At 50.0% G+C, this 21,865-nt stretch overlaps 2 protein-coding genes across 2 annotated transcripts; both read left to right on the top strand.

Moving 5' to 3' along the window:
* tpcn2 (two pore segment channel 2) lies at positions 1-17,108 on the top strand. The gene is made up of 25 exons (XM_087847146.1): positions 1-254; positions 2,716-2,771; positions 2,908-2,984; positions 6,317-6,494; positions 6,582-6,698; positions 6,816-6,922; positions 7,830-7,902; positions 8,547-8,646; positions 8,748-8,813; positions 8,884-8,948; positions 10,517-10,602; positions 10,706-10,787; positions 11,051-11,140; positions 11,256-11,375; positions 11,512-11,571; positions 12,313-12,441; positions 12,593-12,642; positions 12,799-12,898; positions 14,904-14,975; positions 15,052-15,122; positions 15,218-15,323; positions 15,427-15,509; positions 15,588-15,669; positions 15,913-16,004; positions 16,091-17,108. Exons 1-25 carry the CDS (start codon positions 104-106, stop codon positions 16,167-16,169), a joined length of 2,292 nt encoding a protein of 763 aa, XP_087703272.1. The 5' UTR covers positions 1-103; the 3' UTR covers positions 16,170-17,108.
* A 1,513-nt stretch (positions 17,109-18,621) lies between these two features.
* Positions 18,622-21,457, top strand: pop4 (POP4 homolog, ribonuclease P/MRP subunit). The gene is made up of 7 exons (XM_087843698.1): positions 18,622-18,724; positions 19,512-19,567; positions 19,788-20,011; positions 20,100-20,177; positions 20,281-20,342; positions 20,972-21,073; positions 21,276-21,457. Exons 1-7 carry the CDS (start codon positions 18,718-18,720, stop codon positions 21,410-21,412), a joined length of 666 nt encoding a protein of 221 aa, XP_087699824.1. The 5' UTR covers positions 18,622-18,717; the 3' UTR covers positions 21,413-21,457.
* Positions 21,458-21,865: the final 408 nt, after the last annotated feature.

Below are 21,865 nucleotides of genomic sequence, written 5' to 3'. Positions count from 1 at the left end.
AGGAGGAGGAGGAGGACTTCCTCCCGTCGCTGCTTTCTGTTTGAGCGCCTTCTTGTTGTTGTTCTGAAGTTTGGACGGACTCGACACTCTGACCTGAGCCGTCATGGAGACGGACAGCCTGCTGTCCGGCAGCCTGGACGGAGCCTCCGGGGATTATGGCTCCAGGACCGGCTCGGAGCGCGGAGGGGCCCCGGGCAGCAGGAGGATGTCGTACTCGGCGTGCGGGGACTCGAGCAGCGTGGACAGGGAGCCAGGTGAGCGGCTTTAAGTTTGCAGGTGTGGCAGTGAGCTGGGAAAAGTTGTCATGTTGTGAGTACCGGGAGTCACCGGATCAGCTGATTTACTCAGGTGAGCGCAGGCAGGTAGTTTTAGGCTCAGGTTAAACACGCCCACAGCTGCAGAGTCACACACAGCAGTTTACAGCAGGGCTGTGAAACATGAGGCTCGGGGGCCAGAGCTGGTCCACTAGATGTCTCTGAAAGTGCGCTGCTGATGACTTTTCTTTATTATTTTAGTCCAATCTTATTCGTTTGGATTCGCAGCGTTACTGATGAGAAAGGAAAGCTCAAAGATTGAAATGCTGTCGTTCCAGACGATGAACAACTGAAACTTTTTAAAGTACACCGCTGTGCAAAAGTCCTGAGCCACTGCTCTTCTTAAAATTGATTGAATTTATTGAAACATGTGCAGACAAACATATAAGACAGAAACAGAGTTTTTCTAAAAAGGCATATTTGGTGAGAGCAGCTTCCTCCTTCAGCTCTCGGCCGTCTCTGTGAGGACGTCCAGGCTGAAGGACGCTCACAGCTCTCCTTTGGATGTTTCCAACACGAGTCAGTAATGCTGAGGTCTGAATGTGGATCAGACCTGATCCTGTGAGCTTCCTCCGGTCCTCGTGTCATTTTCATTCCTCAGCCTTTCCTCCCGTTTCCCTTCATTAAGAACGTTTCCTGATAGCTGCCGTCCACCGAGACGTCCTGGCGAGGCTCCAGTGAGCAGCAGATAGACTTTATTAGGCCCACACTTCACAGTTCTCCACGGTGCAGTTTTCTTAAAGTTTTCAGTGTTTAGTGACTTAACAAGTGAATAAAAACAGTACAAGGACTGAGGATGAGGATGAGGATGAGTGAAGAAGCAGCCCGTGTCCAAAGAAAGACTTTCAGAAATCTGCAGAGCTGTTGCTTACAGGATCGTCCGGCTGCTTATAAGGAAGAAGGGAGAGGTGGCTCAAGACTTTTGCACAGTACTGCAGGGTTTTATTGGTTCAGATTGTGCTGTATGAGTCGGGCACGCCTGGTTGAAAGGCTTAAAGTCTGTCCTGTGTTCCCGTCTGTGGTTATTCCCTATGAGTGGAGACTGCTGATGGTGTCTGAACGAGCAGCCTGTGTCTGAGGCTCACGTGTTATTAGAGCTACCATAGAAACTAATGATGTATTTACACAGATCTTTAGTTATTGTAATAATTAGGCAGCACAAGTTTTCACCAGTTATTAACTACTTCTCTGGCTTGCTGGTTAGTCGGTGTTTGGTGACTGTGCGTGCTGGAGGGAAACAGGTCGTCAGTGAGTGACTCTGAACTGTGACGTGTTTGAGGAAAACTCAGAAACACCAAAGAAGAAGAAGCTAAATGACTCAGTGGACTCACTGATGGAGGAAGCATCAGATTTTACATTTAAACTCAGACTTGACAGCAAAGCAGTCAGAGGGTGGAGTTCTCCGTCAGTGTGACGTGGAGGACGTTTCCTAGGAAACACGCCTGACTCAGTCTCAGCCTCGTTAAACTCAATAAAATCAGGAGGGTTTTTCTGAACCAAACCTGCAGACACTTCCTGTTTTTATTTTTATTTCACTACAAATGTTCAAAATATTCTTTTTTTTTCTTTTTTCTAGATTCAAATTTATATTTTCAAATTACTTCAAATCAAAAACTAAATTTCACAGAAACTGAAATGACTTCAGTGGAGTTTTTTTTTTTTTTTTTTTTTTTACACCTTGCTGCTGCTGCAGTGTGTGTGTGTGTGTGTGTGTGTGTGTGTGTGTGATTACTGGAACATGTGTTCATATGAAACACACACACAGGGTGTGTGTGAGAGAGAGAGCAACCGTTTAAAGTGTTGTCCTGTCAGTGACACCCACCACAACCACCCCAGTGACACATTCTGCTGTGATGCATCGATCAGCAGCACTCGGTGTGTGTGTGTGTCTGTGTGTGTGTGTGAGTCATCATGTCTCTGGATGGAAAGGTCAGAGTGGTTAAACTTGATCACCTGACAGCTGCTAAACCGTCGACTCTCTGCGTCTCCACATTGTTTCTGAGCTTCTGTCCAAACCTGCAGGTTCAGCACGTGAGTGAAACGTGTCGCAGGTTTGAGTCCAGAAGCTCCACACAAACCTGAACCACGTCTGACTGAGGCTCTCACGGGGCCGGACACTTTGTTTCTGTTGATTTTTGTCCACAGGAAGTAAAAGTTTCTCTGTGTTGTATTACACATAGACTGTATATAAAAGAAGGACACAGGGCCTTACTGACACCTGTTGGTTTGCGTTGGCACCATGTTTGTTGGTTAAAGGTGCACGTTTTCACTCTGGTATTAAATACGAAGCTCCTGTGCTTTCTGTTGTGGTCCAGCTGCCCTCCCCTCCCCTCCCCCGGCCCAAACGTTTCCTTCCTACTCTTCAGGTCGTTGTATTTCACTCTTTTCTCACCATCCACAGGTGACGAGGAACTCTACATCCAGCAGGCTGTTGTGTTCATCGAGGACGCCATAAAGGTGAGAGAACAGATCAAATCCTCCACTCTCATCCTGCACTGTGAGAGCTTCTGCAGAGCCTGCAGAGCATTGTCCCGACACTTCTAGACAGAATAAAACAGATTATTATTGTACTGAAGTATCTTCCTGGTTACAGTACCGCTCCATCAACCACCGAGTGGATGCAGGCTCCCTCCGCCTGTATCGATGGTACTACTCTGGGATAATCCAGTGGTGAGTAACTCAAACTCTGCTGGAGTTCAGAGCTCGGCAACATATTTACATATGAAAATTCTGACCTTTCACCTCTGACCTCTGTCCCTGCTGCATGCAGTCGTGGAGCTCCAGACATTTACCATTTCAGTTATTTCCACACAGTAAATGCAAACTGTACCTTTCTGATTCAGGTCAGCTGAGACACTCACTGGAAACACCTGCTCAACTGCTCGTTAACAGTGATCTAATCAGCCAATCACGTCGCACCAACTCAGTGCGTTTAGGCGTGTTCGACACGGTGAAGACGACCTGCTGAAGTTCAAACTGAGCATCACAATGATGCAGAGATTAAAGGTCCAGTTTAATGTCAGATAATATTTTCACGGCCTTTAAGATGTGGCGGATAAATACAACAAAATAAACGACCGAGACATAAATATATAATAATAAATATGAATTCACTGTAATTGTGTAACTTTATCAGCAGCGTCCTCCTGAAACGCACCAACAACATTGAGAGTAACATCCTCCTCTCTGCCCCTTAATGCTCTCTGGTCACTATGGTAACACATAAATATTTCTTTCAAAATAAGACACAACTACAAAGATCCCAGGAAACCGAGGTAACGATAAAAACCTCAACTCTCGCGGCCCGGTACCGATCAGAGGCCCGGGGGTTGGGGACCGCTGGTTTAAGGCACTTTGAGACGGTGCAGAGTTCACCGAACACACGAGTCCTGCTTCTGCTGCATCGCTGTGACTGCACGAAACTGAACATGTGCACGTGATCTTACGTGTTGGCTACAAGAAGCCCAAATTAAGAGAAGTAAGGAGAACGGTCGTAGTGCTCAATTATCCTCTGATATCTGTTTATATAGATGATGTTTCACAGCAGGTTCACCAGGCCTGGGTCGCTCATTCAAAAACAAGAATGTGGCCTCCGCTCGACCCCTGCAGGCGTGCTGTGGTATCTGCAGCAGGTCCTGTCAGTCCTGTAAGCTGTGAGGGGGCTCGGTGGATCGGACTGTGTGTCCAGCACATCCCGTTCCTTCCCTGGATCACTCTGACAGATCCCGCCCCCCGCAGGCCGGGAACACAGAGCTGCAGGTTTGCAGATGCTCTGACCCAAACTGTCAAAGCGTAACAATCGCACGTTTGTCTTCCTCTAACATCAACTTTGAGGACAAGCTGTTCACCTGCTGCCTGATAGATCCCGCCCACCAACAGGTGGGAGGTTGACTCTCTTCACCTGTCAGTGCTCAGAATGTGTGATCAGTGTGTTTTTGAACAAAGTCTCTACATGTGTGAAAACTAAAATATCACTGACACGAAACAGTCGACTTAGATGCTGCATCAGCTTCTCTTCACTTCCTGTTTTTCTGCACTCAGTAACTTTGGCGCTGAGACAAAACAAAGAGGCTGAAAAAACATGTTCCGCTCTGTCGGCATTAAAATGACTTAACAATTATTAACAGAAATAACAGAGTTCATTGTGGTGCCTTATAACCAGCTGCAGTTCTGCCCACAGTAAAACCTGCTCCTTATTTACAGTGTCACAGACATGTCCCACGGTGTCCCACGGTGTCACAGACATGTCCCACGGTGTCACAGACATGTGTCACAGTGTCACAGACATGTCCCATAGTGTCCCACGGTGTCACAGACATGTCCCACGGTGTCACAGACATGTCGCACAGTGTCCCACGGTGTCACAGACATGTCCCATAGTGTCCCACGGTGTCACAGACATGTCCCACGGTGTCACAGACATGTCGCACAGTGTCCCACGGTGTCCCACGGTGTCACAGACATGTCCCACGGTGTCACAGACATGTCCCATAGTGTCCCACAGACATGTCCCATAGTGTCACAGACATGTCCCATAGTGTTCCACGGTGTCACAGACATGTCCCACAGTGTCACAGACATGTCCCATAGTGTTCCACGGTGTCACAGAAATGTCCCACAGTGTCACAGACATGTCCCACCATATCACAGACATGTCCCACGGTGTCCCATGGTGTCACAGACATGTCCCACGGTGTCCCATGCTGTCAGAGACATGTCCCACGGTGTCCCACAGTGTCCCACCGTGTCACAGACATGTCCTACAGTGTCCCACAGTGTCACAGACATGTCCCACAGTGTTCCACGGTGTCCCATGGTGTCACAGACATGTCCCACAGTGTCCCACTGTGTCACAGACATGTCCCACGGTGTCCCACAGTGTCACAGACATGTCCCACAGTGTTCCACGGTGTCCCATGGTGTCACAGACATGTCCCACAGTGTCCCACTGTGTCACAGACATGTCCCACGGTGTCCCACAGTGTCACAGACATGTCCCACAGTGTCCCACGGTGTCCCACGGTGTCACAGACATGTCCCACAGTGTCCCACGGTGTCACAGACATGTCCCACGGTGTCACAGACATGTCCCACGGTGTCACAGACATGTCCCAGACATGTCCCACAGTGTCCCAGACATGTCCCACAGTGTCACAGACATGTCCCACAGTGTCACAGACATGTGTCACAGACATGTCCCAGACATGTCCCAGACATGTCCCACAGTGTCACAGACATGTGTCACAGACATGTGTCACAGTGTCACAGACATGTCCCACAGTGTCCCACGGTGTCACAGACATGTCCCACGGTGTCACAGACATGTGTCACAGACATGTGTCACAGTGTCACAGACATGTCCCATAGTGTCCCACGGTGTCACAGACATGTCCCACGGTGTCACAGACATGTCCCATGGTGTCACAGACATGTCCCGTTGGCTCTGAGTGTCCTGGCTCTTTCCGTGGACGCTGCTTTAAAAATAGCTGGTCCTATTCTGAGCTGTGAGCGAGAGCGTCGAGACCTCAGATCAGTTTTCTGTGAGACGCTTTAAAGAGTCACAGTGACCCCAGCGGGGGGAGGGGGGGGTTCATGTTTACAGGCGAAGCTGAAACAACAGAAGTGTTCACATGTGGTCTCCTTACCAAATGTTAAAATAGAAAGTTAATCCAAAAAAGGGAAAAAAGAGTAAATCTCCCAGTGAATGAGGCCGTGTGGGAACCTGAGAACAGCTGCTGATTGGTTAGCAGCCAACAAGCTTTTTATTAAAAGTCATGTTTCTGCTTCTCTCAGCCACAAATGAAGAACTTGTTGCCTGTAGTGCGACAGGCTGATTGTAAAGCATGCTGATCACGTATGACCTGCAGCCCTGCCTGATGGTGCAGGAGGAGCTGAGGATCCGTGTTTGTGCTCTAAAGCTACACTGATGATGGTTAAAGGTCGCCCTGAGAGCGCTCGCGGTGTTTCTGTGAGTTTAAAGAGCCCTCCTTTCTCGCCTTCAGGGGTTTGGGTCTGACCATAGCGGCGGTGCTGCTGCTGGCCTTCATGGAGCGCCCGTCCTCCTTCTCCATCTCCTCGGACCCCCGGCATCGCTCTCCAGCCTGGCAGCCTCCCTGCGGCCTCACCGAGAGCATCGAGATGATCTGCCTCATCATCCTCTCTGTAGACGTCGCTGTTAAGGTGAGCGGGGAAAACCCGGGAGAACCCGTTTAATCAGAGTGAACTTTCCCATCGATCCGGTTCTGGATGTGTGTTTTTTTCCCACAGAGCTATTTGATTGGCTGGGAGGAGTTCAGGAAGAGCAAGTGGCTGATTGGCTACACGGTGGTCATTTTGATCTCTGTCATGGACTGGGTGCTGTCCGTCAGCATGGTGTGTGACGAGGTGAGGATCAGTCCAGGTTTGATGTTTCTGCTATACAGAAAATACACAAAGGTCAAAGGTCAGGGGACATAAACCAGTCAAAATAAAGTCCCGGGTTGATGTTCCTTCCTTCTTCAGAAACTGAGGGTGCGGCGGCTCCTGCGGCCGTTCTTCCTCCTGCAGAACTCCTCGCTCATGAAGAAGACGCTGAAGTGCATCAAGAGGACGCTGCCGGAGATCGCCAGGTATCCCAAACATGTCAGCCTGTTTTACGTGCTCTGCTGTTCAGGAAGCACAGCTCACACATCCTTTGTGTCGCCGCGTTAAATCCAAACGCCAGCGGTGAGATGGAGAGAGCGTGAGCAGATCTCAGAGTCTGACCATCGCAGAACAAATGAAAGATTCAAAGAGGGTTTGTTGCTGGGTGTCAGCTGACTGTCAGGAATGAACCTCGCCTGCTTCACCTGCGAGCTCTCAGACCGCCACAGCTGTGTGGTGAGGTCAGCCAGCACAGAGCGGCACGCTGGTCGGTATTTTCTGTGATCTGTGCTGAAACTAGAACGAAACTCTCACTCGGTTTGTTATTTCTAATTTCACTTCTGACTCGTTGAATAAAAACGCCGCCGCAGACATCAGCGCACTCTCACTTCTGTCGCTGCTTCCTCAGCCTGTGGCCGCGGGCTGCTCATTGAGCGAAGCAGCGACTCTACAACTAATAAATGATTGCTCACCTTTTGCTTTCTAAACTGTTACAGCTTCATTCTTAAAAACCATAAAACTGCTTCAGGATTTTTGCCTCCGTCTTCCTCCTTTGAACATTTGGTGCCGTGTGATTGGCCCACACAGCTGATGATGCTGCTCAGTGGGCACGCAGGGAATCCTCAGTCTCAGACTACGTCTGTTATCATCCTGAAAACAGGATGAACGTGATTAATACTCAGTTTATGATGAGGAAATATTTAAAAGGACGACACTGTGACCACAGGTCAGTGAACGAGACGGCGTTTGAATCGAGGCTGATTCAGTCTACGAGTCAGAGCGTCTCCCAGTATGAGTGTCAGCTGGATGATGATGATGATGATGAGCTTTAATCAGAGTTTAGGAGCAGCTGTGGGTCAAAGGTTAAACATCGTGTGTGTGATGTCTCTGCAGTGTCATCCTGCTGCTGGCTCTCCACCTCTGCCTCTTCACTATGATCGGCATGCTGCTGTTTGCTAAGAATGAGGTGAGTTCAGGTGTTCATGAACACGCTTTGTACAGGTGTGTGTGTGTGTGTGTGTGTGTGTGTGTGTGTGTGTGTGTGTGTGTGTGTGTGTGTGTGTGTGTGTGTGTGTGTGTGTGTGTGTGTGGACACACAAAGTAGTTTAAATGAAACATGACACTAACCTCGCAGCAGCCATAATGCTAACCACATGTGCTCAGGGTTTCTGAAATCATATCCCAAAACTGGAGCTCCGCCTTCTTTAATGGTCTGTTAGTGCAGTGACCTCACAGCAGCCATGTTATTGGTCACATGATGTCATTAAAATGCTCCAAAAGGCTCCAACAGCACAAACACGACGCAGAGGTCCAGCTCAGGTGAAGCTAGCAGCTTCAGCCGCCTGTGTCACCGTCCACCTGCCAGTCAGAGAGGCCACGCCCCTAATAATGCAAAATCAGTTTAAAGAGTTGAGTTACAGAAACGTCCTCCCCCCGTGCAGACGTGATCCACAGACACCAAACAGTTTGTTTCAGGCTGTAAACGTGTTTATTTCTGCTGTGAAGTTTTAACATGGGAGTCTGTGGGGACTGACACTGCTGCCCCTGCTGGACGTCAGAGGAACTGCAGGTTTGGTGTCGGCTCATCGCTCCATGTCTGTTTGTGCTCAGGACCCGAAGAAGAACGGCGAGTGGGAGTTACACTTCAGAAACCTGCCGAGCTCCCTGACGTCTCTGCTGGTGCTGCTCACCACAGCCAACAACCCTGATGGTACACGATCGGTCACGCCATGATCACGCCACGGTCACGCCACGGTCACGCCACGGTCACAGACAGTTTAATGCTAATGCCATCATCTTTTTCTGCCACAGTGATGATCCCCGCCTACTCCCTAAACAGATGCTACGCCATCTTCTTCGTGGCGTTCAGCGTCATCGGTAAGCAGCCGTTAGTTACGACCAGCATTGACGTGTTCGACAGTCAGGCTCAATGTTTGTCGTCCCGCAGGAACCTACTGTCTGATGAACCTGCTGACCGCCATCATCTACAACCAGTTCAGGGGATATTTGCTGGTGAGTCACACATGACTGAGCTCTTCCACTCTTTGCTTCAGGGATTTATTCTGACTCAAGACGCGGCGGCGGCTGCGCCCAGCTGGAAAAGTGGGCGTGTCCATGAGCTGTGATGTAGGTTTTGTGTTGGAAACGGGGAAAAACAAGCCCGGAGTGTGGGAAGTAGTCACGAGGAATGGGCTGAGGCTTCATCCTGTGAGGTAATGCTCTCGTTACGAGAGGCGGCTCGCGACCTCAGGCTGCCGACGCCTACATTTCCCACAATGCACAGCACAGTCTCACTGTGGATTGTCAAGCACTTTTTAATCTGCTGATTCATGCTCTTGGATTTTGCTTTTGATTCACAGAAAGGTCTCGTTTGTACTTTTCACACTTCACTCGTGTTTTCTTCCACTGCTTCCTTTCGTGTTTACTCATTTGTGCAGCAAACGGGACTCTGTAGGTTTGGGTCGGTGGTTCAAACTCAGTTTCAGTGACGACCACACAGGAAGCGAGAATCAAGGGCTGCGCAGATCCATCGTTTATTCATTTGTCACGTCGAGTGTGGCTTTAACGGCCTTCACAGGTCTGCATGTGGACCGCTGCACGCCCACAACCACGTCAGCTCGGTAGCTGCAGGACGTTTGATCTAAACTGTGAAACTTCCTCCAACACCTGGAGATTTGATTTCCTCCTCAGCCTGACAGGTTTGCAGTTCTGTTGTCACCTCATCGGGCAGCTGGTGGGCAGACGTCTCCTATGATTTTCAAACTGCGTCTCCTAAAAACTCTCGGACCAGTTTAGTAATTCTGTGTTGTAGAACTTGTTCTTCTGGATTTGTCCCAGCTGAAGGTTCTGCTGCAGCGGCAGCGCTGAGCCACATCACACGGACTAAACTCCAAAAGCAGGATTTGTTTTATTGTGAATACGCGGCTCTGTCTTTACAGGTGCTGCAGGTGCGCCTGTGCAGACCAAAGCTCAAAGCTTGATCAGCAAGCCAGACTCAAAAACTCCAAAACTGTCCTCCTGCTGAATCACATGCATGTCAGCAGCTGACTCTAATGCAGAACAATGCATTGTAACCAGCAGGCCCTGCTGCACGCTGCAGAGCGCCATTCCCCACATCTGTAAGGTGACCTTACAGATGTTTGCAGTTTACATCCTGCAGAATCACGTGTTTACTCATCAGTTTGTAAAGTAATCCTGACTCGCTCGCTGTGAGTCACACGTCTGACTCCAGCGTCACACAGAAACAGCAGGAGGATGATCGCCCTCACAGCCCCACACGAGGCTCTTGAAACACTGCTTTTTACAGGTGAGTCAGTGCTGCCACCTGCTGGAGGATCAGAGGCGTCTCAGTGGACTTTAAAGCTGCAGCGTTCAGGCCGTTAAGTCGCCTCATTGCAGAAACAAAGAGTGGCAGAAAAACCCCACAGACGACCTCAGACATCCAGGGAAGTCTGCACGTTTGCGTTTTGATAGCGAGCGTCCACGTTTGTCTAACGCGCTCTGAGCTTTGTGCCGTTAAGCTGCAGCAGAGTCGCCGTCAGAGAGCTTCACAAAATCTTTCCGCTGCTGCTTTTGTCCAGATGTCGGTCCAGACCTCATTCCTCAGGAGGCGACTCGGGATCCGGGCAGCTTTCCAGGTCCTCACCTGCCGGGGACGGGCTGCTGGGTAAGACTCGCACAAGCCGGCGCAGTTTTGTCATCGATTCAGAGGAAACGCTTCAATACGAGGAGTCATCTCACACACACACACACACCTGTCTCTGTTGTAGGGAGCGCGCTCGCGTTGACGCCGTGCTGGAGGTGATGTCCAGGGTCAAGATGAAGAGATACTACAGAGCAGCCATCACTACGGTCAGAGCACACTCATACACACAGGCAAACACACACACACACAGGCAGACACACACACACACTCACATACGTCTCCTTCACTACATCCATGAACCTCCTCTGAGGTCTTCCTCTCCTCCTCCTGCCTGCCAGCTCCATCTTCATCTTCCTTTGTCCGATACCTCCATCCTCCCCCCTCTGCACACGTGCAGACCCTCTCAGCCTGTCTCCAGTCGGACCTCCTGAAAGCCTTCAACATGTCTCCATGTCTTCTTCCTCCTCAGGTGGCGCAGCAGTACGAAGACGTCGGCTTCATGGATCGAGAACAGTTCACCAAGATTTTTGATGAACTTGATAAAGACTGCATCAAGGAGGTAGAAGCAGGGCCAGACGTGTTCAGCATTACATCTCAGAGACTGTGTCTGACTGTGTGTGTGTGTGTGTGTGTGTGTGTGTGTGTGTGTATGTGTGTGTGTGTGTGTGTTTCAGCACCCTCCTCTGCCTCAGTACAGCTCTCCCACCCTGCAGAAGCTCCAGCTGATCTTCAGTCACTACTATCTCATTTTGTTTGGAAACGCTGTGGCTCTGGCCAACGTAGTGTGTATATGTGTAAGTAACACACACACACACTCACTGAGCGGGTCGGCCTGTTGTAACATCAACTGTGTGTGTGTTTGTGTCTGTGTGTGTGTGTGTGTTTGTGTGTGTGTGTGTGTGTTTGTGTGTGTGTGTGTGTGTGTTTCAGACGGTCCTGGTGTTGAACTCTGAGAAGTCCACAGCAGAGAGAGACAACTTCATCTTGGAGGTGAAAACAGTCGCACTCACTGTGTAAATGACTCAATGTAAGCGTTGTTAATGGTTGTTAAGCCTTATTAAGGCTTAAAGTTTGCATTATTAGGGGCGTGGCCTCTTTGTGGTCTCTGCTAGCTGTCTGTTAGCTTCACCTGAGCTGGACCTCTGCACCCTGTTTGTGCTGTTGGAGCATTTTAATGACATCATGTGACCAATAATATGGCAGCTGTGAGGTCACTGCACTAACAGACCGCCCGTGAAGGCGGAGCTCCAGTTTGGTGAAATTCTAGGCTTTTATTTTGAAGGTTAATGATTAGCATTAGCAAGTATCTGCTGAGCTGCTCCTGAGGTCCGACTGTCACAAGGAGGTGTGGTTAGGTCTCACTGCAGACTGTTTTGGATGCGTGGCTGCAGTAAACTCACTGACAGACATTTGCTGCCATCGCTTAATAATAATAATAATAATAATAATACATTTTATTTAAAAATAGCGCCTTTCAAAGCACCCAAGGACACTGTACAACAGATAAAAACACAAACTGAAAATATACACAATAATAAAAATAACAGATAACAGATAGCTTAAGTCGACATGTTATCAGCATTAATCTAAATCTGCATTTTTAAGAGACGCTAAGTTAGTAAAGTCACACTGCAGGACTTTGATCACAGCGTCAGAGTTTGGACTTCCTCTGAATGACTTATTCAAACTTGAGCATCAGCAGTGACGTGACTCTCCCTGATCTCCCCTCAGATCATCAACCTGTGCTTCATCCTCTACTACCTGTTTGAAATGTGTGTGAAGATCTTTGCGTTCGGCTGGCGGGGCTACCTGTCCTACAGGAACAACATCTTCGACGGCTTCCTCACCGTCCTGTTGTTGGTAACGTTCAGCATCAAAGCTCAAGTTTTGGCAGTTTGCCGTCTATTCTCCAAATCTATGACATCGCAGTCAGTGATTGGTCACTTTCATTAGTAAGGACGCTGTAGGAGCCACACTGGGAGGGTAATTTGTGTCCCCTGCTTCCTTTCAGGTCCTGCAGATCACCATTTTTATCACCTACAGGCTTCCGTACTCTCAGTGGTGAGTTCATGTCTGTTTCATTTTGTGCCTTCTGTGTTTCTGTGGGAGGAGTCCCAGCGGCGCTCTTCATGTGTGACTTCACACCTGGAGCTTCAGAGACACTCTGATCAAACATACAAAGACGCGTGTTTTAGAATCGCTGACCTCTGACCGCAGGGAACCCTCCGCTCACGGCGTGCTGTCGCTGTGGGAGATGATCCGTCTGGTCAACCTGCTGATTGTTTTCCGCTTCCTGCGCATCATCCCGGACATCAAGGTACGATCCCCGATTCAAACACGGCGTCTGTCTTTGACGAATCACAAACACTGTTTTCAGTTTCACGTGGAAGGTCAGAGAGAAAGATATAAATGCTTTATGTGACAGTCGGGTCAGCAGGTGTCTCGCTGCTTCTCACATCCTTACATCAATGTTTCACCATCGAGCTTCATCGGCTGTTCAAAAAGTGAGAACAATCCAATCATGGGCGCTCGCATAAACTCAGGTTTTATTAACAGCAACACAGAAAACAGAGAAACTAAGAAAACGTCTGTCTGTGCAGCTCCTCAGTCCTCCAGCTCATCGAAGTCCAACGAGCTCGGAAACAAACGCGTCCGGACGTCTTTAACTTTCTTAAATACGTTTCTTCAGCTCAAAGAGCAGCGATTGGTGGAGAGTCCCAGATTTAAGCCCTGTGGGCGTGGCCAAGAAGGCCGTGGACCCCCTGTGGATCCTCCACCTGATCACACGAGCCAAGGTGTGAAAACGGGTGCAGGTCACAATCAGCCAGGGACTGTATCCCTGCAGGGTCTGCAGCCTTAAAGGCCGCATTTTAAGGCCGATTACGTCACAGCGACGCGACGAAGGCTGTCCCAATTCGAAGGCTGCTCGAAATGCGGCCCTCAAACGCGTCCTTCATTTCCCTGAATTTTAAGGACGTGGCGGTGTAGACTTCGTGGCCCAACATATCCCAGAATGCATAGCGCGGCGGTGGGTGTGGATAATATTGCAGAAAAAACGGTGGATGAGGGGCGGCCGAAGAGTAAACTTTAAGTAAGTACTGAATATTATGTCACTTATTTATGTGCAAATGTTTAATAATGAAGAACATTAAAACATTCCTGTTGGCCACATGTCGGCAAAGTCATGTGACATTAGTGACGTTTGTACTAACTTGGTTTTAAAGCCTTTACTTTAAAATATACGCCGTTCAATAGCTGAGCTTAATCAGAGAATGATCAAAGCTCATGTAGAAACAAACAAACAAATGAACAAAAGATTTTCTCCTTCATTTCTGTCAAACAAAGCTGTATGAAACGTGTCCAGCTGTTAGTATCATGGTTGCTAGGCAACCTGGGCAGGCGACGGAGGCTAGACCGTCCCGTTTCACAAGCCTCGCACTTCCGGCCTTAGTGGTCTTTGAGTACCCTTGAGGATCGTTGAGGCTGCGTACTTGAAGGCTGCAGACCCTGAATTGGGACACAGCCAGGGTTTCAGGTGAAACCTAACCACACCCTATCATGTGACTTAGTGAGGTCACACGGCCCAGGATGCGAGTGGGCGTTGCCACATCTGGGAAGGATCTCAGACTAGTTTCAGATGGCACACACGTGTGAAGAAACACCAACATATCACTGCCGTGTTTGCTTCCCTTCATCGGCTTCCAGCACGTTTAGAATTAAATTCAAAATCTTTGCCTTATAAAGGTCACCGGACTATTCGTCTGACCTGTTGCAGCTGTAGACGCCCTCCAGAGCCCCTCGATCAAGCGATCAGCTGCTCCTCACATGAGTCTCGGCTGGTTCATAGAGGAGCTGTGATCTACCTCTCCACGTTAGAAAGACCCGACTGTCACTCTTTTTAAATCACATCTTAAAACATATTTTTTACTCTGACTTTCGAAACTGTGAGAGTTAAAACTTCTTTTATCCTAATTTTCTTTTAATTTTCTTACCTGTTGTTGTTGTTAATGTCGTTGTTTAACTGTGACTCTGTGCAGGTCTTTGGTCAGCTGCCTTGTTATTAAACGTGCTTTAGAAATAAATGAAAGCATCTGTCGTCTCTGTCCAACATGTGGACATCGGTGTGAGGACGCCACATGTTGGACAGAGAGGACAGATCACCGTGTGCGCTGTGAACGACAGCAGAGAATCAACAACAGTTTTTATTGATTTCAAATAATCGTTCTGCACGCGGCAGCTTTAAAACATGAACTTCCTGCACAGAGGAAACAGCAAACGCAGTGACTCCTCCCACTCAGTCTGCACGTTGCTCTGTCCTGCAGCTCATGGCGCTGGTTGCCAGCACGCTGTTGGACCTGGTGAAGAACCTGCGAGCGTTCGCGGGCATCCTGGTGGTGAGTGATGTCAGCGCGGGCGGGTCAGCTGATGTGCTGTGACTCTAAAAGCTGCTGACGTGCTGTTTGCGTGCAGGTGGTGTACTACGTGTTCGCCGTGTTTGGGATCTGGCTCTTCGAGGGCGCCATTAAACCTCCTGAGTCGAGGTAAGAAGTCTTGTCGTGAGCTCTGAGCTGAGACGTAAACTCGGACGTGTCGATGAATAAATCCTAATGTTCAGTTTCCTGTCGTTCTGCGTCAGCGTGCTGACCAACGCCTCCATGGAGAACATCACCTCCAACTTCAGCGTGGCGTGCGGCACCTACGAGCAGCTCGAGTATTGGCCCAACAACTTCGACGACTTTGGCGTGAGTCACACCTGGATGATGTTTTCTTTCAGTGCGCCGCCTCACGGCTCCGTTAGAGGCTCGGGGTTAAAATGTGCTGAAGCGTCTGTCCTTCCTCTCGCAGGCTGCCGTCATCTTACTCTACGACGTCATGATCGTCAACAACTGGCAGGCCTTCATCGACGCCTACAGCAGATACACCACAGAGTAAGAAACATCAGCCCAGCGGCGTAATGATGGTTACCAGGGTGATGATGATGATGATGATGATGATTTGTTTCCCAGGTGGTCCAAGATCTACTTCGTGTGTTGGTGGCTCATCTCGTCGGTCATGTGGGTCAACTTGTTCGTGGCGCTCATCTTAGAGGTGAGAGACTCGCTCGATGCAGGCGAGTGCAGACAGACGGACGCCGCCTGAAGCAGGTGTCGGATAAGAAGGTCGGCAGGAAGTGAGAGAGCGCCGTTTGTTTGAAACGAGCTTCTCTTCCTGGTGACGATCAGACCGGCCACGTGTCCCGCTGGGATCTGCACACGCCGCTCGTAAACGTTTGTTCGCGGTTTTCCAGTTTTTTGCTTCGAGGCTCTGACGTTTGTCTTTCTGTCCTCTCAGAACTTCATCTACAAGTGGGACCGCAGTCACAGCTGCTCTGTGGTGGATGTGGAGAGGATCAGATATGAAACCTCGGTTCAGCTCATATTCAGGTGGGAATTTATTATTCGTTGAATTTCAGTGCTTGACAAACCCGAGTCGGCGCTCACTGCCCGCCGTGGGTCCCGTGTCTCTGCAGGGAGCAGATCCAGGAGCCCACAGAGGAGGAGCTGGTGTGCCAGCTGCACCAGCATCCACACTTACAGCTGCAGTGGTGACGGCGGCGCCCTGCGAGGCTCTGCCGCCAGTTCGTTTTTAACTTCCTGTAAAATATTAAATGCAAAACGTCCGCTGAGTCAGCGGGAATCCCACTCTGAGTATTTCCAAGTCAAAGCAGCGACGTCCCGTCCTGAGGAACACCTGCGCTCATTTAAACTGAGATCACAAAAAGCTGCGGCTCGCGTTTAAAAAGTGTGAGCAGCTGCAGCTTTTAATTGGCCGACCGGAGCGCCGCTGAGCAGAGCTGGAAGCACAGACCCAACCGCAGCGCGAGTCCGTCAGATTTGCATGCAGACAAACGGCCAATCAAATCCAAGAACACCGATTCATCAAACCGGCGCTGTAGCCTCCAGGAGACGCCCGTCTCCTTCACTGCAGTCGTGTTACGCAGCGCACACATTCACCGCCAGGTTTACTTCAGACTTTAGTGTGAAATCCTCGCAGAGGCGCTCAGGTCAGAGGTCAGAGGTCACTTTAGCGAAACACAAAGGTTTCAAAACTGCACGTTTGCTCTGCAGCGCTGTTCATTCATGGAGTTCAGGGCGGAGCCAGAGGCTGACACCTTTCACGTGTTTGATGATGACATCACAGGTCACTGCAGGGTCACAAACGCACGTCTTTCTACTCTTTCTGAGCCAAACATCAGACGGAGACGTGTCTCCATCGCTGCGAGACGCCGAGCAGATGGTGACGACTTCTGGGCTGATCTGTGCTGTGAGTCCAGCTGTGGAGATGACAGGAAGCCGTGTCCCCACGCGTGGACAGAGACATCAGCGCTCGGGTTTTTGTGAAGGTCCAAGTGTCTCAGATCTGTTCTAAGAAAGAAGGGAGACGTCTGGATGCACAGCAGCTACGGAGCACCTTTATTTAATCTGCACAGAGACACGAGCTGTAGGGCCCGGCTCGTCCCACAGCTCCGTGTTTCCTGACTGTCTTAGCGACGCGTGTGTCGTCCGTGGACACTCGCAGCCTGAGCTGCTGAAGCTTTCCTCACTTCCTGCTCTGACCTCGTCATGAGCAGCGACAAACACATCAGAGGAAAATGTTCCAGATCGAGACGTTTAACGTAGAAGCGCTGCCGTGTGCACAGGAAGGACATCGCTGATGTTTCTGATGCCCGAGCTGCAGCTGCAGCGTCGTTCTTTAGAGGTTTCCGCTTGGTTCGACTCATCGGTGCCACGTTTGTGGGGTTTCCCCTCATGTGAAGGACAAATTGTCCAGAAACCAGGAAACACCTGAAAGCAGTGACCTGTCTGAGACCAGATCTGATCTCTGAGCGTTGCAGAGGTTTCCCTGAAACCTGACGTCAGACAAACACACGGCCGAGCCATGATTTCTGCTGCATGTGGCGTTCAGGGCGTGCTGAGGCTTTAGACGAGCGTGTTCTGAGAGTTTAGTGGTGCAGAGCTGCTACCTCTGAGGGTAAAAAGGGAAAAACTCACTTTTTGTACGAATGTCCCAGAAACAGATTTGAAATAAATATTTTTCTGAAACTCAAAGACGTCTCGTGTTTCACTCCATCAGCTCGCTGTAGTGTGCAGCTCAATGTTTTTATGTATCTCATGACCTTATTCAGTAATAACAATTATTATTGTGATGATCTAATGATCCTGTAAAATGCTCTGTGTCTTTTCTGCATCAGTATAGTCAGCATCTACCTGCAGCTTCCCCAACTCTGTGTTTCTGTAAACGTCCCTCCACCCTCGCTGTGAGCTCCACCCTCTCTGTGAGCTCCACCTGCTCTCACAGAGCTGCATGTAGTAAAATGGGACAAAGAGCCTCTGCTGCTCAGTTCTGTTGTTATTAAATCTGTTTAATGTTTGCACATGAACAACGAGGGCTCCAGTCCGCACAGAGACTGAAGGACAAATGTGTGGAAACGATCCGGCCTCAGGTCTCACAGCAGGAGGCAAACCAGAAGAGTCCCTCAGACGGGGGTTTGTAAAAAAGAAGGACCCACGGGGGGGTACGCAGGCAGCACAGCGCTCGCTTTGAGCTGCTGTGGATGAAACTGTCTGCAAACACTTTTCTAACACAAAGGGAAACTTCATACTGCAGTGTGACTGCAATAAAGTCTGCTGCTCTCCCTGAAGCTCTCAAACATCTGCACCAAACTCAGCAGCTGCTCCACGAAGATCTGCTGCAGGTTCCTGTGGAAGTGTCACAGCAAAGCTCAAGACCGTCACAGCACGGAGCGAGAAGGACGAACGGAGCTTTAACAAACAGGAATAAGAAACAGGAAAAGCCGATGCAGAGGTAAACCGGAGACTGTGACGTCATATGTTCACAATAACGAGCGAGATGATAAAAAACAGGAAATATTTAAGTTTAATAGACAAAATAAATAAAACTGCGATAACCGGAAAAAATGTCCGAGAACTTTTACTGTTGAGCAGCAGGGGGCGCTGTGCGCGCGCCAGCGGCCGCTTCATCCTCTAAATACGTGACGAAGAAGAGCGACGCGGAAGTGAGCCGGGCAGTGCTGAAAACACGCGTGTCGGAGTTTCTTCGTGGATCCTCAGAGGAGATCGGCTCAGGTCTGCGACCATGGAGGGTGAGTGAGCTGCGCGCGTGAGCACACACCTGGACACGCACTCGGTGGGAGGAGGGGCTCTGCTCCGGTCCGAGCTTCGTTTCTGTCCGGTCGGCTGCGTCTCCGGGGGGGGAGGGGGCGCGTTATCGATTATTAATGTGACGTCATCACTTTTGAGTAGCACGTGGAGACCTAAACAACGTGTTTACATCACCATTTCCTCCTTAATGCAGCTGACCACAGAAGCCCCGCCCCCATTTACGTGATCAAAACTTGTTTTTCTCTAATGAAGCTAAAACCGCTCCAGCTGTGACCAGCGGAGGAGGTGGAGGTCAGGAGGCTCTCCACCTGTGTGTGGAGCGGTGTCATCCATCATCCACTCGTCAGCCTCCAGCTGTGACAGGTGTGATTACGTCACAGGCTAAACTTAGACTAAACCTGTTTTAAGTAACTGCAGGGAAGGTAATCAGAGAACAGGTGAGCTCCACCTGAACGTCTCCACCTGTGGATTCATTCAGGTCAAAGGTCACCTTTCCAAACCGAGAAGACAATAAAAATAAAACCCCACGGCACCGTGAGAAAGTGGGCGGGTTCGATGCTCGCGCAGCGCCGAGTTACCTGATTCATGAAGGAATCGAAGGTTCTGCCAAACTGACAGAGAAGCTGCATCTTTTTATTTTAGTCAAACGTTTTTATATGTGTCCCCCCTTTGGACGTGTGCCCCCCACCCTTGAGGCGTGTCCTCTGTCGTTCCCGCCCCTCTGTGTGCTTCAGCGCCTCAGTGACCGTGTCTGTGTCCTCTCCACAGAAGGTCTGGTTCGAGCCCCGATTCCTCGTGAGCTGGTGGACGTTCTTGGTGTTGAGGTAAGCGACGCTTTGCGCTGTCTGAAGAAAGCGAGGAGGTTTTGTAGCTCCGCCCTCAGGGTTTAATGGGACAGCCAGTAACGTCCTTTAGATAAAAGTCAGCAAACAAACTGTCGTTCATGTTCTGTGCTGAGCGATGATGTCACTCGTGCTCTGCCAAACACGCTGTCGTGACTCTTTAATAATCACCTGACGTCCCTTCTTCAAACATCTTTGTCAGCCTCAGAGCAGATTCAAAGCGAAGGCGTTCACCGAGGCGTTCCTGAAGAACAGCCTCCAGCAGCCCAGACGCCACGACCTGCAGAACATGCTGCGCCACAAAGCCGTGATCCTCGGCTACAGCCGGCCCAAGAAGGAGCGGAGGAAGAGCGCCAAGGCCCGAGGGCTGAACGCACGGCAGAAGAGGGAGCTGAAGGTCTTCCAGGTCAAGCCTGAACACCAGAGGTTGGTGAGAAACCCTCCACCTGCTCCTCCACCTGCTCCTCCACCTGCTCCTCCACCTGCATCACTGTCTTTGTCCTCCTCACTGCAGATACGAGCTTTTCCTTCCTCTGCATGAACTCTGGAGACGCTACATCATCGACCTGTGCGGGGGATTGAAGCCGACGAGGTAAATCGGCGTCCTCGACAGCTGTTTGTCCAGATGTTTGTCCAGATGTTTGTCCAGATGTTTGTCCTGCTCTCGCTGAGTCCTCATCCTGATGTTTTCACAGCAATCCACAGGTCGTGCAGCAGAAGCTCCTGAAGGCGGATTTCCACGGAGCCATCCTCACAGGTACTCTTCTTCTTCTTCTTCTTTCATTTGTAGCAGAAACTCAGGAATGTAAAAGGTCAGTGTTCCAGGCGTCCTGTGCCATTCCCAGTCATCGATTTGGTCTGAAATGAAGTTTGTGGTTAAGACGACTTTTGGCCTCGTTCACGTCAGTAAGTCTGCTCCTCTGCAAGCGCCACGAGTCCCAGAGGTGCTGACTGAGCCTCGAGAGGACGTAAGAGTGCTGCCCTCCTCTGAAAGTGCTCTTTAACTCACTGCTTTCCTGAGGACACGAGTCTTCTCAGATGTTCATCTGCATCTCAGTTTTATTCTTTTATTAGGAAATAACCGCGTGAACAGCTGCGAGCACGCTGCGAGCACGCTGCGAGCACGCTGCGAGCACGCTGTGGTACCTGAAGCTCCTGGTTTCCTTCTTTACTCTCCAAACAGGCCGAGTCAGTTTAGATGTTTAGCATGAAAACATCTGGAAGTTTAAATTGATATAATATTTACTGCAGCAGCATGTTTGAACTGTTTGAGCTGCTTGCTGCAAGCCTCTTTGCAGCCCCCCCCTCCTGGTTTTCCTGCTGCTGCAGAGACTGAAGCCTACTGACGCTCGTGCAACATGACCGTCTGTTCTTGTCCCGCTGCAGTGGTGCGGTCCAAGTGTCCGTCGTATGTGGGGACGTCTGGGATTCTGCTGCAAGAGTTCAAACACGTCTTCAAGATCATCAGCAGAGACGACAAACTGAAAGGTGAGGAGTGTGTGAGTCTGTCCGTGTGTTGGTTTGTGTGGATGTGGCGGGCTGACTGTTACAGATGAATACGATGGTGTAATTGTTTGAATGTGGTCTGGAAGAGGATGTGTTACGGCTGAAGACAGGAAGTGAAGGTGCGTGTGCAGCAGTGAATCTGCTTCATCAGATTGAAACGTGGTTTCCTGCTTCGGCCCCTCAGTGATCCCAAAGAGGAACAGCGTGTTTGCGGTGGAGATCAACGGCTTCGTCTCGCACATCTACGGCAGCAAGTTCGAGTATCGAGCCAGCGAACGCGCCGCCAAGAAGTTCAAAGTGAAAGGAACCATCGACCTGTGAGAGCTTACAGCTGCTGCCCCCACAGGCCGTCGCAGGAACTGCAGCCGGCGACAGCCGGAGTAAATGCGCTCGCCTCGGCTCTGCTCCAGCTTCACAGAGCTCGAGGAAAAACTGAGGTTTGGACTGAGGTGTCGTACACAAAGCTGCAGGTGTGCAGTCAGAGAGACGCCCCCCCCCCCCCATCTGCTGTTACATGAACTGTTATGTAAACCCTGCAGCTGGTTTGGCGTCACCATACCTGAGCAGTTGTTCACAGACGCTCCCGCCTGTGCAGAGCGCCGGGGTTAAAGAAATGGAACGCTTCCTGTAAACTGATCCCGGCGTTCCTGCTGCGAGCTGCTCGTCACATCTGAGTTTATGTTTCTGTAACGTTGAGACAAAGTTTTCTTTTTCATTTAAACAGAATAAAATCATCTGCCTGTTATTGGTGTCGACCCTCATTAACCTCGCCAG

The sequence above is a fragment of the Neolamprologus brichardi genome, chromosome 1 (genome assembly GCF_056152115.1).
Source record: "Neolamprologus brichardi isolate AB-2024 chromosome 1, ASM5615211v1, whole genome shotgun sequence".
Classification (NCBI taxonomy): Eukaryota; Metazoa; Chordata; class Actinopteri; order Cichliformes; family Cichlidae; genus Neolamprologus; species Neolamprologus brichardi.
The sequence above is the reverse complement of the archived record's forward strand: the minus strand, read 5'-3'. Positions and strand labels throughout refer to the sequence as shown.